This window comes from Aedes aegypti, chromosome 2 (assembly GCF_002204515.2).
Source record: "Aedes aegypti strain LVP_AGWG chromosome 2, AaegL5.0 Primary Assembly, whole genome shotgun sequence".
Classification (NCBI taxonomy): Eukaryota; Metazoa; Arthropoda; class Insecta; order Diptera; family Culicidae; genus Aedes; species Aedes aegypti.
The window spans coordinates 325,056,933-325,073,932 of NC_035108.1; the positions used below are offsets into that span (position 1 = coordinate 325,056,933).

At 40.0% G+C, this 17,000-nt stretch overlaps 1 protein-coding gene across 6 annotated transcripts in view; it reads right to left on the bottom strand.

Annotated features, from left to right (window-relative positions):
- Positions 1-11,057: 11,057 nt before the first annotated feature.
- Positions 11,058-17,000, bottom strand: part of LOC5564674 — a 43,477-nt gene continuing 37,534 nt past the window's right edge. For 4 of the 6 annotated variants that reach the window (XM_021845868.1, XM_021845866.1, XM_021845867.1 and 1 more), the window contains exons 3-4: positions 14,039-14,162; positions 11,058-11,734 (exon numbers count right to left, since the gene is read on the bottom strand). In XM_021845868.1, coding sequence (XP_021701560.1) covers positions 11,624-11,734; positions 14,039-14,162 — 235 coding nt within the window. In that variant the 3' untranslated portion in view covers positions 11,058-11,623. Of the gene's footprint in view, positions 11,735-11,870; positions 12,280-12,633; positions 13,825-14,038; positions 14,163-17,000 lie in introns of those variants that run through there. The other 2 variants (XR_002500698.1, XM_021845870.1) reach the window with 2 other exon arrangements.

Below are 17,000 nucleotides of genomic sequence, written 5' to 3' on the forward strand. Positions count from 1 at the left end.
TCAACAAGCATATGGGTGCGCACACCATGATCAAGCATTCGTTTTCACGGACTCGGAAAGAAGCTTCCACATCACCGTCCGTATTCGAGTCACCAATACCTACAGTGTAGGTCCTACACTTTCACTGGACACGCGATAGAACAAACGTACAAGCACTTGTTGGACGAATGGTTACCCAATAACAAGTATTGTGATTGGATCACCGGCATACATGGCGTTCACCCAACTATATATTGCCCAGGCACACAGGGTGTCCGTAAAACTGGTTCCGGGACGAGGAATGTCCCAATTCTTTTACCACACATAGGGTGTGCGATCCAAGGTTCACGGATTCTATGGTGTACACACATCTGCTATTGGTTCACGGATTTTTATACGCTCATCCCACGTTCCCAAGGTTAATGCAGACACGAAATGTTCCAACTCCTTTCAAATTGGCTATAGGCAGACAAGGTTCCCTGTCTGGCGGTTCATGAAGAATGCCCATCATGGAGGAAGCGTATACACAGGGTATGCGCTGCGCATTTCTTCGGAATAACAAGTGCGCCCTAACCCATTTCACGATCACTAAGATGACACCACGGGTGTGCCATCTGATCGACCCAAGCCAAAAGCACAACGGGTGCAGAATGGCATTCTGAGGAAAGGATACAAAGGGTGTCCTTCATTCACCACACAATTCGAGCGCAAGGGTGCTCGAATTCAAACCCAGGATAGAACACAAGGGTGTTCTAAACCAAACCCAAGGATAGAGCACTAGGGTGTTCTAAACCACTCTCAAGGATTGAACGCAAGGGTGTTCAAACTCAACCCCACGGACGGAGCACAAGGGTGTTCTACCAATTACAAGGATTGGACACAAATGCGTTCAAAACCCAACCCAAGGATGGAGCACAAGGGTGTTCCACGCCAACTCTAATGATTGGACACAAGGGTGCTCAAAACCAAATTCAAGGATGGAGCACATGGGTGTTGCAAGCCAATTCAATGATTGAGCACAAGGGTGCTCAGGGTTAATCATAGTTTCACGTTCACTTGATCACCGAAACTCGCACGAACCTCATTCAGGAACGGTTATTATCCTGTGTTATCAACTATCGGCTCAATATACTCCTACACCACTCAAACGGCATTATCGAATAAACCCACGCGACGCACAAGGCATCTTTGCACGGTCACCAAACACCAATAAATCGCGCTGAAGTGCAATCGGTTTACACAATACGGACCAACTTCAACCGACGACCGAACGGAATCAACTAACGAGAAGTTATACTCTCAGTCAGGTAAGGCTGCAGTATATGTCTACCGAAGCTGGACATTACGATGATACTACATGACTCCCTCATTATCGGTTTTGTGATACCTGTCACTACGAGATACGACATCAATCATCAATAGGGATGAACATGTAGAGGATAACCACGACACGCTATACACCACCAAGCATTGCCGAAAGCGACGTGCATCACACGTGATCGACAATGGGAGCAGTGCGTGGTTAACTGTGCTGTATCAACGACTACAATCGCACGGTTAAGCTATCACCCAAGACAATAACGGTCGACTACAACACACCCAAAAGATTTGGATTCAATGTGATCTGTTCCCAAGCTTCGCATCGGATCCAACATAACAATCAAGACGACTGCATCGGGGCTATACAAACAAGGTGGCACTCTGCGCCTGGTAAAGGTAAGCAGATATACTTCGTATATGCCTAGCGAAGCTAGGATCACTCTTCAGGCACTACATAGTCATCTCTCTTTCCGATATTGCACGAGTCACATGGCACTACACATCTGTTGGGGGACTCACTTACGATGGCATTTTGGACTTCGGAACGTTTCGGAAACAGACCATACGTTGCATGAGATGTGAGAACCAACACTTTAAACCGTATGACGAAAGCATGAAGTTGACTGGAATCACATGTACCATTGCTACACGGAAGGCAGAAGGAGATCGAAATCCATTGATAAACGAGTATTGCATAACAATTTCGAGACCTTTGTTAGGATTTAACCATGGTTGTAATAGTATAGATTCACATGGTAGATGAGGTATATTTCAACTCAGTAACTCTGGTTTAGCTAGACGCTTAGTTTATTGATAGAATGTAGATCAGGGCAGGATTCTCTAACTCAGAAATTAGGAATTTCAGGGTGGGTGAGGATGTTTGGGAGTAAGCCCACCCACTCTTGCTACTTCACTGGTCAATAAAGCCTCTCCTCGGAGTATTTCTGCTCTCCTATAGAGTAAGACTAGTAATGACGTCATTCGCATGATCGTCACCCAATTCAGACCCTTACTCATCAGTAGGCTCTAGCTCTTAAGGTAGGACGGTAGGAGAAGAGCCAAATCGGATTTTAATGTGTTTTAAACTGTCGTGTTAGCTGTAGAAATCTAATTGTAGACCCTGTAAATATATGTGAATCGTAATGAATAATAAATAACTTTAAGTGTTGATAATATACGTGTTAAGTGTCGGACTATGTGTGTATTATTATGGACGAAAAGGAAGTTTTGGACCCCAAGGAAGGAATGGATAGGCCTCAAACCAGCAACCCAATTCCGCTTATGGCAGATCAATAAATTACCCCCTACTCGATGTTGGGAAGGGTCCGGTAACCCAACAATTTATTCAAGATATAATAAAAAGTATGCATGTATTAGTTCATACTTATTTTAACAAAAAACATTGTAACTAGAAAAATTTGGAGAAAATTCATCCATTTATACGCATAAGTTAAACAGAAGTATTGTAGGATTATTCCTAACGATATTTTCGAAAAACACTCTTGGTTTAAAATATTAGTTACATTTACTTTTGAATACCAAACTGAAATCCTTCTATTTTATTTATGAATATATGTGTATCATCTGTCTAGAACAATTTATATGGTCAAATAAGGTACGATACTATGCTTTCGATTGGAAAATTAGTATATTTTGCTTTTTTACAACTAAGCTTAGATAAACCACGAAAAGTTTCGTGTAAATTTTGAAATTATTATTCTTTTTATATTTTTTTTATACCAGAAAGGTTAAAAAAGCTTTTAGGTGGATTAATTCAAATTTTCTATGATCAATTTGACAAATTCAAGCTGGGAACGTAACAAAATAAAGGAAAACAACATTGTCGGATAATAAAGCTTATTAAAATTCACGTAAGCAGTCTGCCAATAGATGATAATTATTCTTGATCCACTTACCCCACCCCATTAAAAAGTAGGGGTAAGTGTACCATGTCCAGTATATTTGTATTTATTTACATAAATTACATATTTTTCATTGTGAATCATTCAATTAGAACTGAAATGCTTACCATGTGTCGAAAAAAATAATAGAATTCGATTTTAGACAGAGATACAATGGATTTTTGATTGATGGAAAACAATTTTCAAATTAATTGCTTTTTGCAGCTAATAAGTTTGCTTGTGTTAGTGTACGTGTAGAACCAGTTTTGCAATAGTATCAGTGTGGGTGTAAGAATATAACCTAAAAAGAAGCAATGGTGCGAAAACTTTCAACATATTCAAGTATTTATGCTTTATATTGACAAATGATCCACTTACCCCACTGATACACTTCCCCCACTTTTGGGCTGCAAAACGGTGAGTCGACAACAAGGAAGGAGCGTTCAACACAGCTCTGGTCCTCACAAGTTCCTACCTCACGCTTCCACGGGTCAAACGATGACAAAGACCGCCAGCTAAGGGTTGCGTACTTAGCTGGTAGTGCAGCCTGGGCACTGTTGTCCTTCTGACATCAGCTAGATTGAGGAGGTACGTCTCGAGCGTCTGTTCACCAGGAGGTGCGGCTCAAACAGCGTCTGTTCTGGTATCCAGCGGCTGAGCAAGAAATGCTGAATCGCGCACAGCCAAATCCAAGGTGGTAGCCCCATCAGCGCGATCGTCCTAGTGTTAGTTGGGACGTTAAACAGAGCTGGCACGATGGCGCTCCGGCGAGACAGGAGTGTTGGCGTAGGCCCAATAAGCCACCCGTAAAAAAACCTTATTGCGAATAACATAGGAGATAATACGACCCGGAACAATCGGCAAAGACCCACGCGACGAAATAAGGATTACGATTGGAAACTTGGAACATGGAACTGCAAGTCACTTGGTTTCGCAGGTTGCGACAGGATAATCTATGACGAACTACATCCCCGTAACTTCGATATCGTAGCGCTGCAGGAACTTTGTTGGACTGGACAGAAGGTGTGGAAAAGCGGGCATCGAGCGGCTACCTTCTACCAAAGCTGTGGCACCACAAATGAGCTAGGAACTGGCTTCATAGTGTTGGGCAAGATGCGACAACGCGTTATCGGGTGGCAGCCGATCAACGCAAGGATGTGCAAGATGAGGATAAAAGGCCGTTTCTTCAACTACAGCATCATCAACGTACACTGCCCACACGAAGGGAGACCCGACGACGAGAAGGAGACGTTTTACGCGCAGCTGGAGCAGATTTATGACGGATGCTCGCCGCGTGACGTGAAAATCGTTGTTGGCGACATGAACGCACAGGTAGGACGAGAGGAGATGTACAGACCGGTGATCGGGCGGAACAGTCTGCACGCCGTATCTAACGACAACGGCCAACGATGCGTCAACTTTGCAGCCTCTCGTGGTATGGTAGTCCGAAGCACCTTCTTCCCCCGTAAAGATATCCATAAGACCACCTGGAGATCACCCGATAACCTAACCGAGAACCAAATCGACCACGTTCTAATCGACGGAAAATTCTTCTCTGACATTACCAATGTTCGCACATACCGCAGTGCGAATATAGATTCGGATCACTACCTAGTTGCTATATGCATGCGCTCAAAACTTTCGACGGTGACAAACTCGCGTCGAAGCCGAACGCCGCGGCTTAACATCGAGCGGCTACGGGACTCAGAAGTAGCCCAAGAATACGCGCAGCAGTTGGAAGTGGCCCTACCAACGGAAGAGCAGCTCGGCGCCGCCACTCTTGAAGATGGCTGGAGGCACATAAGATCCGCCATAGGTAGCACCGCAACAGCAGCACTAGGTCCAGCGGCCCCGAATCAGAGAAATGACTGGTACGACGGCGAATGCGAGCAGTTGAAGAATGAGAAGAATGCAGCATGGGCGAGAATGCTGCAACACCGCACGAGAGCGAACGAGGCACGGTATAAACAGGCGCGGAACAGACAAAACTCGATCTTCCGAAGAAAAAAGCGCCATCAAGAAGAACGAGATCGCGAAGCGATGGAAGAGCTGTTCCGCGCTAAAGACACACGGAAGTTCTACGAGAAGCTTAACCGTTCGCGCAAAGGCTTTGTGCCACAAGCCGACATGTGCAGAGACTTTGACGGAAATCTTCTCACGAACGAACGTGAGGTGGTCGAAAGGTGGCGGCAGCACTACGACGAGCACCTTAATGGTGATGTGGCCAGTAGCGGAGGTGGCACGGAAATAACTTTGGGAGCACGCGCGGACGACGAAAGACTTCCGCCTCCAGATCTCCAAGAGGTAGAAACGGAGATTAGACGGTTGAAAAACAACAAAGCCGCTGGAGTGGACCAACTTCCTAGCGAGTTGCTAAAATACGGTGGTGATGCACTGGCAAGAGCGCTGCACTGGGTTATTTCCAAGATTTGGGAGGAGGAAGTATTGCCGGAGGAGTGGATGGAAGGTGTCGTGTGTCCCATCTACAAAAAGGGCGACAAGTTGGATTGCGCCAATTATCGTGCGATCACAATTTTGAGCGCCGCCTACAAGGTACTCTCCCAAATTCTATGCCGCCGTCTATCACCAATTGCTAGAGAATTCGTTGGACAATATCAGGCAGGATTTATGGGCGAACGAGCAACAACGGACCAGATATTCGCCATCCGCCAGGTGTTGCAGAAATGCCGCGAATACAATGTACCCACACATCATTTATTCATCGATTTTAAATCGGCCTATGATACAATCGATCGAGAACAGCTATGGCAGATTATGCACGAATACGGTTTCCCGGACAAACTGATAAGATTGATCAAGGCGACGATGGAGCGAGTGATGTGCGTAGTCCGAGTATCAGGGACACTCTCGAGTCCCTTCGAATCTCGCAGAGGGTTACGGCAAGGTGATGGCCTTTCGTGTTTACTGTTCAACATTGCTTTAGAGGGTGTGATAAGAAGAGCGGGGATAGACACGAGTGGCACGATTTTCAGAAAGTCCGTTCAGTTACTTGGTTTCGCCGACGACATTGATATCGTAGCACGGAACTTTGAGACGATGGCGGATACGTACATCCGACTAAGGGCTGAAGCTAGGCGAATCGGACTGAACATCAATGTGTCAAAGACGAAGTACATGATAGCGAGGGGCTCAAGAGAAGACACGGCACGCCCCCCACCTCGAGTTCATATTGACGGTGATGAAATCGAGGTTGTCGAAGAATTCGTGTACTTGGGCTCACTGGTGACCGCCGACAACGACACCAGCAGAGAAATCCAGAGACGCATCGTTGCTGGAAATCGTGCCTACTTTGGACTCCGCAGAACGCTCCGATCGAGCAAAGTTCGCCATCGCACGAAGTTGACCATCTACAAGACGCTGATTAGACCGGTACTCCTCTATGGGCACGAAACATGGACCCTACGTGCAGAGGATCAACGCGCCCTTGGTGTTTTCGAACGGAAGGTGTTGTGGACCATCTACGGCGGAGTGCAGATGGAAGACGGAACGTGGAGAAGGCGGATGAACCATGAATTGCACCAGCTGCTGGGAGAACCAACCATTGTCCACCTCGCAAAAATTGGGAGGCTGCGGTGGGCCGGGCATGTCACCAGAATGTCGGATACCAACCCGGTGAAAATGGTTCTCGAAAACAATCCGACCGGCACAAGACGACGTGGTGCGCAGCGAGCAAGATGGGTCGATCAAGTTGAGGACGATCTGCGGACCCTTCGCAGAATGCGTGGCTGGCAACGGGCAGCCATGGACCGAGTCGAATGGAGACGTCTCCTACGTACAGCAGAGGCCACCCAGGCCTTAGCCTGACTGGTAAGGTAAGTAACACTTCCCCCACTGTACCTTACTAGAATATAATTGCATAGGCCATGATTTATGCAATTATATTCTAGTATGTGTTATGCCATCTACGCTCCTAGGTTAGTCAAGACTTCTTTAGAATACGTGTTTTCAGCTATACAGGCATAAATGGTGGTTTCTCGTAGTTTAACTTGGTAGAACAGAATCATATGCACCTTCTTGAGTATCAACCTTGTTATTGAATCCTAGTGACCTCCCTGCCAGGGCAGGTAATCGTCATCGTCAAATGGAAAAAGTCGTCGACGAAACTAAAAAAAGAATCGTCATCGTCACTCAACCAGCGTTGGATGACGATTTGCTGCAGTCGTCCGCCACAAAGGCTCGGCGTCATGACGAACAAATAAACCTCCTTCGTTATGGTCGAATCTTCGTTCGGGAGCTCTGAGCCGACTAAAACTATGAACCGTGGCGTCGATAGATTATGAGCCTTTTTTGAAAAAAATAAAACAAAACCAAAACAACAAAACGTGTCCGGAATTGAACAAACGATCTCTGAATTATCAACATCACGCGCTCACCAACAGAGCTATTGTAGAAGCTTGAGGAGTAAGGGTTAAATTGCCAATACAAGCAATTCTGGGATGGCATTCGCCGTTTTATGCATAGCAAGCGAATATACAATAAACGCCTCCTTCGTTTGAGAAAGGGGAGCGAACGGAATGAAGACAAAGTGGTTCGTAGACGATTTTGGGTTGACGTTCGTCGTGCATTCTTTCGTCGATGACGAGACGACGACCTGCCAGAGTTATTATACTGGATGACGATGTCTTTTTTTATTTCGTCATCGCACTGTGACGAATCTGACGATTGCCTGCCCTGCTGGTTACGATTGCAGTTTTGAAAGTCTGTTCTCATCTATAAGTTCTTGTATGACTTATATCAGTATATTGATGTAGAGTATACTGAACTATAGTTGAACTAACAAAAATGACTGAACATAGTTGTATGAACTTTTATGACTACACAATTTACTCATGAACCTTCAAGATATCCCTAATTGTCCTTGTAGATCTGAAGGCCTGCACTAAAATCAATCCTTGGGCAATCTTCATTGCTCGTTAGATTCAAAACTGGGTACCAAATTAGCTTGTATGGATATCAATTCTGTTCAAACCCGTTTTAAAGTGCAGTGTGACCTTTGTAGGTCTGAAAGCTTAACTCTCTAATGTTAAACCCCGCCTTTAGACAGGGTAACGTTTGGAATTTTATGTATTTTTCCGTAGCTCAAAAATCAAAACGATTTTATTCTGTCTTGAACCTTGGACCATAGCACGCACATCAGAAGAGTGTTTTGTGACATTTGAAACATGTTTGTATCTTTGAAAAATGCTTAAAAATAAAATTGAATTTTTGAATAACCTACAAATGCTTGAATCTCACTCAATGTGGTATCAAATTTCAGGATAAACATTTGAAAAGGGCACATCGACATTGGTAAACAATGCCTTTGCAAGACGCTCTTAAGTCCCATTCAACTCGATCACACTCACCAATACCACTATCAGGAAGAGCTAACATTGACCTTCTTGATAGTGGTGTTAGTTTGCGTGGGCGGACTTAAAAGGGTTCAACACCACCGTTCTGAAAAAAAGCTCAAGACCTCTTGGGCCCTTTTCTAATATTTGTCCAGATTTGCTCTAAACAGTTCTTCCGGTAGTTACACGGAAAACAAAATATGCTCCAGAAAAAAATAAAAAATCGTATTTTCAAAAGCACTGAAAAATCTCAAATTTTTAATGTTGTCAAAAATAGGTAATGAAAAAAAGGCTTCAAGAAAAAATAAAATAGAATAGGATGTTCAAAAACCAAAAATTAACAAATTCACAAATAAAAATGAATCGATGCTTAGATCGTGTTCAGATCGATTTTGGATAGTGAAAAATCATGTTTAGATCAAAAATAAAAAATTGGGTATTAGAGGATTAAACAATATAGGCCTGATTGAAAGCAAAAATACTAAAATTCTATCCGCTCAGCGAATACTTAACGGATTCAAATATTTTTTGTCAGTATACTGGTACACATATCTAGTTTCCAGAAGTGGCCAGACGAACTCGAGAATATTCCTGTTGCCGGAGTTATTCCGGTGGGTCACTGGGTCAAGTCGGGTAAAAAAGGTGATTTTTTTTTGGAACATGAAAAGTTATCTTTATTTATTTCCAATGGCAATTATTTTAATTGCATGAATCATTAAGATCTGATAATTGACATTATAAATGAGCAATCGTGTTTATTTTTCGTGTTTTCGGTGTAGTTTGCGCGCCCTTCTGGACAGTACAGTGTCTGTTTTTTTTTCTCGTGTCGACGGTGCGGTTCCATGTTCTTGTGGAGCGAGCGATGGAATCAAGGTCAATCGTAAACGGTTCGCGTTGTGCGAGTGCGAAAAGATATTCGTATTTTATGGAGGATGGATTTCAAACTGGTGAGCTCGTTTCATGCTTATGATTACACATTTATACCGAGGCAAAGTAACGTTTGTACTTTTCAAACAAACTATAGATAGTTCGGCATTACCAGTGTCAGCAAAATCCCTTATTCTGTTTTCAATAATTCTACTATAAATATAAATTTTTTCGTCATTATAATATTATGAATGTCGACATACTACATGATTACGTTTTCTTAAAGATACCCTATACGGTTTCCTTTATAAAATTGTAATGATTGCATTAATTTAAGAAGATTGATTAAGGCTTTTAACTTATTTCGTTAAATTCTATGATTATTGTTTCCGCATTTTTAAAACAAACTACGGATGGTTCGTCACTGCAAGTCTAGAAATAAACGCTTATTTTTATTAAATATAATTTTATTATACATAGGGAAAGTGTACCAGTTATGGACATGGTGGTTCCCTATTTGGCCATATGCAAAATTTGGAGAATTTTTAAATTTTTAATCTTTTTGAATGTTTTAACATCAAGATATAACCTATATTTTTCTGCTAAAACACGAAAAACTTTTCAAAATGCTAAGGCATTCAAGATATTTCGTATGGCGAAATAGGGAACCACTTTGGCCATAACTAGTACACCTATCCTAGCTATCTTTCCTAATCATTACTAAAAATAACCTTTGATTAGTTCGACAGACATTTTCTTAATCTTCTATATTCAGATATCTTTTCACCGCGAGACAAAATTCCAAAAAAGTTTTAGGTAAAAGTCGTAATATTTCCCTTATCCATGAGTCGCATCACTGACCAAAGGTGATTTTTGCCTTCCTCACTAATAAAGACCCTTCCTGTTGTGATTGTGGAGATGCAGAGATATTCTCGGTCTCTAGAAGCAACAATCATTACACCCTAACATTCCTTCCCAATCCCAACTGACTGTAAGGACTTGGCTGACGTCGATATTGATCAATAAGATGAGACCTGCTAAAATTGCACTTCGAGAGTAGGCGGAAACTCCCATCCCTTATTCATTTGGATCGAAGTGCAATTCTTACCAGTTCCGATCAATCACGGAGTAGCAAACATTGACAAGTACAGTCAGTCTATGCTATGCTATGAAAAACCGGCTTTAAAAGGTATTCGCTGATGCGTTTTTCTTATAACTCCTTGATGTAGTGGCCACATTATAGGTGATTCCGGAAATTATCTGAAATATGCCTACCTCCAGGGGCACAGAAGCACATAATCCTTGTCGCCCGACCTGACCCAGTTGCCCACCGGAATAACTCCGGCCACAGGAACATTTAGAAATTAGATATGTGAACGAGTATACTGGCAAAAAATAATAGAAATCCGTTAAGTATTCGTTGAGCGGTGGGAGTTTTAGTAATTTTTCTTCCACTCAGGCCTATACGGGTTAATACTTATGCCTAAAGAAGCTACTGAATAATCGAACCTAAATGCATGGGTATCAACCTTGTTCTGGTAACGGAATTATTTTCACATAACTTGTATGTCTGCATGTTCTAGGTGAACTTTTAATCTATGCATAAAGGAAGATTTCGGAAACAAAATAAGCAGAGTGATATTGTTAATGGTTTAGATTTATTTTCACTTTTCATTTTTGTATTCCAATCATAAAAAATAAGCCTGGAACATTTGCTATTAATTTTAAAATTACAATTCTATTAATCGATTACCTCTTTCCTAAGTCACACAATGTTTAAGAACGAGATTACTGATTTCAATAACACACAATCACGGGACAGTGATGTAAGATTCAGTTCACATACATTAAAAAAAATTACAAAGAAATGGGCATAACATTTCGTATACTAAAGACGAATCAACGAAAAAAAGTTTGACAAAATGATAAGCTTGGTTGCTTTTCAAAATGCGAAGCATCCCTATTAAAAAGTTTTCATTACAAACGAAACAGAGTATGTCAGTAGCTTGTGCGAGTAATATCAGTTGCTATGTCCCCTTAGCAAAACCGGACAAATTCCGTGAGGATCAATTTATGGCAGTTGGATTATTTACAATGATCGTGATGCTGTTCCTATTGGTTCCTAGAGTGGACGATAGTAGTACATCTCTAATGACTAAGACTTCTTTCGCTTTGAGTTTGTCCCACGACAAGCACGACAGTACTTTAGTGTTGCTTCTTGCTCTTGACTCGCTTCATGTCGTCATCCATGTCCATGAATCGACTCAGCCGGGATCCGTTGAAGGGTGCATCACTGCCTGGGGGGTGCATTCGCATCTGCGGAAATGGAGTTTGATGAAATTATATTTCAAAATTGTAAGTTTCTTTCTGTCGAAGAAAGTTAGTGCCCCTTCCGGTTCGAATAAAATGTTTCAAAAATAAAGCTTCAATCAGCTCCTTCACTTATACGCACCTGCTGCTAGTTGCGAATCCCTTTTTTCGAAATGAATGCATCGTGCTTGCGTTGGAATGTGGGTTTGTGTTTATATAAAATGCGGATTTTGGGTGATTTGGTTTTGGGAGTTTAGTCTGTGAAGGTTGTCGATCTGATTTGTACATGTGAGTGAATTTAGGTCGTGACTTTGTCCAGTGATTGTGTTTTTTGTGGGTCAGTTGTGTAATCTTTCGATGATAGTATTTGCAAGGGGTTAAGCGGTTAGAATTTTAGTTATAATCTTTTTTTTTTGTTTTTGGAAAGAAGTAATCAAAAATGAATTGAATTAGTACAGTTATCGTCCCGAAACCACCAGGAAAAATTAGCTAAATATATTAAAATTTTCATTCATGTTTTTTGGCAACACTGCCACGGTGGTAAGCATTGTCTTGGTCAGAGCTGTTAAATGTCATGAATTTCACGTGACTTTGACATTTGAATATTGCTAATATCATCGCTCCTAGTGGAAAAAGTCATCCGAAAATGTTTTTCCCGGTGACCTATTCCGAATTACTATCGGTTGCCAATATTTGCTGATGTTTCGCATGCAAGTGAGCTATAAGCATTTAAATTTTTCCAAAATTTTGACATTTAACAGCACTGGTCTTGGTGATGCATTCCGTCACCTGGCAGTAGGCGTTGATTTTGTTTAAATTTGTACCTTATATTTGTGAAAAATGCATTATAAGTGACTTTTGTAAGTTGAATGTATAAATCTTATTGAAAATTTCGTGACTGATTGGTTTTTATGTGTAAATTGAATAAGTGTTAATGTTTTCTCCTTAGCAGCTCTGCTTATATGCTTTGTTGTAACTTGTATATGAGTCATTTCATACCACAGCACGTGCAATCGGCCATCACAAATTTCTACCAATATTTCGTGTAAGTCTTAAACAACCATAGATAACTTGAATTCGAATTAAGCCATACATTTTTGTCAAAATGCAATATAACATAAGATGTGAAATTTGCACTTTTTTCATCAAAAAGTAATTTGTCTGGATTGCCTTAAATTACCTCGGGGAGTTTTCGATAGAAAAATACCTGACAAAAACTACGGAAACAAACTTGTTTCACGAAAAATGAATGAATGAATTGTCTTTATTATCGAGACTCCACGAAAAACTGTTTTATAGTTTTAAATTACAATGAATGTGTTTAACAACACTGTGTACTTTTTTTCTATGTACAATAGTTTCAAAGACGTCTAACTTATGGGTTTTTATAAAAAAAATGGTTTTTGTCAAATATGCATTCACATTTGACCGAAAATTCGGTCAAAACTGATAAATATCGATTACACATGTGTACTTTTTAGGACCCTTGGTGTGGAATGACAGATATGTTTTTTTCTGATTTGAAAAGTATTGTCACAACACAACATGCAAACTGCTAGGAATGTTAAGTTAAAAAAAATACGACTTAAAATGAACTTGTAAGATAAAGGAAATCTTATTTCAACTGCATCAAATGTGGGGAACGTTCTGGTTATATTTGGTAACCGGCTTTGTTTGAAACCTTGGTTGATTGTTACTTGTTCGTTGTTCGATTCACGGAATATTTGTTTCAGTTTTCAGTATTAAAGCATTGATTTAATATAAGCCTTTTTTGGCATTAGTGAACGGCGCTACCGGAAAGGAAGTATTGTAATAGCGCGTAGAAGTATGCAAGAAATTAGATTCTAGGAGTAAAGGAAACGATTTTTCTTAGTCGGCAGTCAGTTTCAGTCTTGAAGAGAATTATTGGAAGAATCAGAAGTTGGGAAGATATCAGATTGAAGATTTCGCTACAGATCGCGAGTGCTCTTGGCGGCGTGGCGCTGCGTGTGTGGTGTACAGTGTGGCGAGTGTGATTTTGTTTCATTATTTAGGCGTTTTTGCGATATATGCGATTTTGGGTATTAGATCTCGGTATTATCTTTGGCGTAACGTTTCTGAAAATTGCGAGAGAAACCAGAATATAAATGTCACCGTTGATTGATTAGTACCTATTCGTAAATATAAAAATACCCTAAAACAAAGTGCAAAACAACTCAAAAAATAGCACAAACAAGCCAATCTTGCATTAAATAAAAACCAAAACTATTAAATTGGCAGCTCTGCTCAAGGCCCCCTTAAAGGAGTCCTTGAAGGGAAGCCGAAAGTTACCATGATCCTGTATTTCTCTTTGCAGGCGTAATCGCTTTCGTCCAGATCCTTGTAGCAGTCGGATTTGTAGCCCGGTGGCAGTGGTTTGCCTTCGAATTCACACAGCTTGTGAAGTGGACGAGATCTGAAAGGGATTGAGATGGTAATTAGTTCGAACTTTGATATGTGTCATGCTATATACAGTATTGGATAAAACATTTAAAACTTTTGTGATTTTTCAGACTAAATGGTCAAATTTGGTAGGCCAGATCTCAGTTATTTATGTACCGATTTGAATGAAATTTTCACGGTTCTTCAGACATAATTGGAATATCAACATATATCTTTGAGTATTTTTTCCAATCACGAGTTCAAAAGTAATAACGGCAAACTCGTTCCTGTTATCAAAATCTTCAACTTTGCGGAAGATATCATAAATCTGTTTCTTAATTTTTTGGAGTTATGGTATTCACTCATAATCACTTTATTGAAACCGTTGTTGCTTTTCAACTCGTGATTGGAAAAATCACTCAAAAATATATGTTTAAAATGAAGTTAATGCTGACGTTTTAAAATTTTATTCAAATCGTTGCATAAATAAGTCAGATAGAAGTCTCCAAAGTTGACCATTTTGTATGGAAAATCGAAAAAGTTGCAAATGTTTTGTCCAATACTGTATGAAAAAGACAGCTGCAGTATTGGGCAATACATTTGCAATTTTTTCTATTGGAAATTTTTGAATTTTAATATAATTATCAAAAAAATATTTTAGTTTACATCTGAGTTATTCATGGACAGATTAGAATGAAATTTTTACGACACAGACGACATAATTTAAATTTCTACACATATTTTCTACTGTTTTCGTTTACTAGTTCAAAGGCAATAACGCATTTACTAAAGTGAATGTTTCGACAAATTTAGAAATAGATTCATAGCAAAGTTGACATTTAGACGAGATAAACAAGTTTCCTGAAGACACTATAAACATTAAAAAATTCAAAAAACTACTACGAAGATATAAATGATGTAGTGTTTTGAGTCGTTTTGAGCCGTTTTGTTCTAGTATTGAAAAAGTATTCAATAAGAGTTTTGGATGATCAAAGAGTGAAAAAATCAAAGGAACTCTAATAACATTTTAAGTCTTATATTATGACTGATAATAAAGTGCATTTGATTTGACGTAAAGATTTAAGTACTTTTTGTTGGAGACATTTCTGTTGTTACCCAAGCCTTTGGCAAAGGTTCGCAGGCACCTTCAAATACCCAAATATTTGAAATGTATACAACTCAAACATAAAATATCATGACAGGGAAATTAAACTAAAAATTAGAAAAGGGGCAAACAACAGTCTATGTCTCATTAGGGACGTGTTTCCATGAATTTCTGCTTAACGTTCTGTGAACTAGAAAAGTAAAAAAGTATAAATATAATTATCGCAAGCAATTTCATAGTAATAAGCTTGTAATTTATTCAGAGCGTATAATGACCCCACTAGGAGGCAAAAGTTCGCATTTGCGTTGATGCACTGAATATTATATTTCTTGAAATACAAATGAAACTGGAAAAAATACAGCACTACGTTTTAAAGGTAATATGTTAAGATATAACTTGCCCTACAAACTGGAGCTAAAATACTTTCAATTCGATTGGTATCTTGTGTGGAATGTTAGGTGCATAAAATTAAAAAAATATGTGTTTTCCAAATGTCCTATGGTATTTATAATGGTATTCCTTCGCATTTTATAGATAAAAATCTAAGAAATGGGTTTGAAATAGTTTTGGGTGAAATTTCTTAATTTTATATTTCGGAGGAGGTTTTAAAATCTTCTTTGTCCGTAATTCCGGTAAAAAATTCACCACTAGACTGCGAGTGTGGCTTCATAAAAGCAAAAGTGCAAATCAAAGTGCGGGATCGCATCGAATTGTGTTGATGTCTCCAGACCACTTATTTTTTTATTTTCGGAGATTGAGTCTGAAGAAGACTTTGACTTGTATTTTCCGCTTCTGCTCTAATGAAAAGTTCAGAGATATTCCAGGGAGACCGAAATACAGTCGACTCTCCACATCTTGATGTTCTACATCGCGATATCTCTCCCTATGTCGACGGTTTGTTCGGTTCCTTCATTCTGCATACATTTTCACTCTCCATGTCTCGGTATATCGATACCTCCATATCTCGATGTGATTTTCATTCCCGATTTCCTCTCCGTATATCGATATGCCCATTATCAAAGGTTACTAGACTAGATTTTAGGGATTCAAAACAATTTGCAAAGACGAAATGACGTCTGTTTGTTTTCAATTTTCCTGGTAACAGAGTGGTTTTCAATCTAGTATTCATTAAAAAATTTTTCTATGTCTCGATCTCTCCCTATCTCGATGGTCCCTTCCTGGGAGGGAGGCACCGATACTACACACGAAATATAGAACAACGTTTGTTTGAACTGCAAGAAAACTCCAGCTTGCCAACAACAATCAAGGCAGGCTTGGGGAAAACCGCTAGTTTTCTTTTGTTGTGTACTTTCGATCTTTCCTGACAAACATGGAAAAAGGGCCACAGTTCTCTATGCAATAAATAATAATTTTCATTGGAAAAAGTAAAAAGATGCGTTTTTCAATGCTTTATATTCAATCAGTTGGAAGGTGCTCACGTGACATTACTTACATTTTGTGTATGAATTGATTTTAATTCAATTTTTGTCACTTTTGATGGAATGCGAAAATGTGTTTTAATAAGTTACGCGCTTTTTCCATGTTAGTCCAATGTTTGAGATCTGGGCTCACAGTGACAGTTCGTGACAGCGGAATCTCGGCTCACTATGACGTACAGAAATTTTGTATTGGTTTCTCCCTCCCAGGTCCCTTCGATATCGAGATGTGGAGAGGCGACTGTATATATTTTTTCAGGCGGAAAATGAAGAGAAATAATTGAAGGTATTTTTTTTGGGAAAAAATGTTTTAGCGCACGTTTGTAAGCAT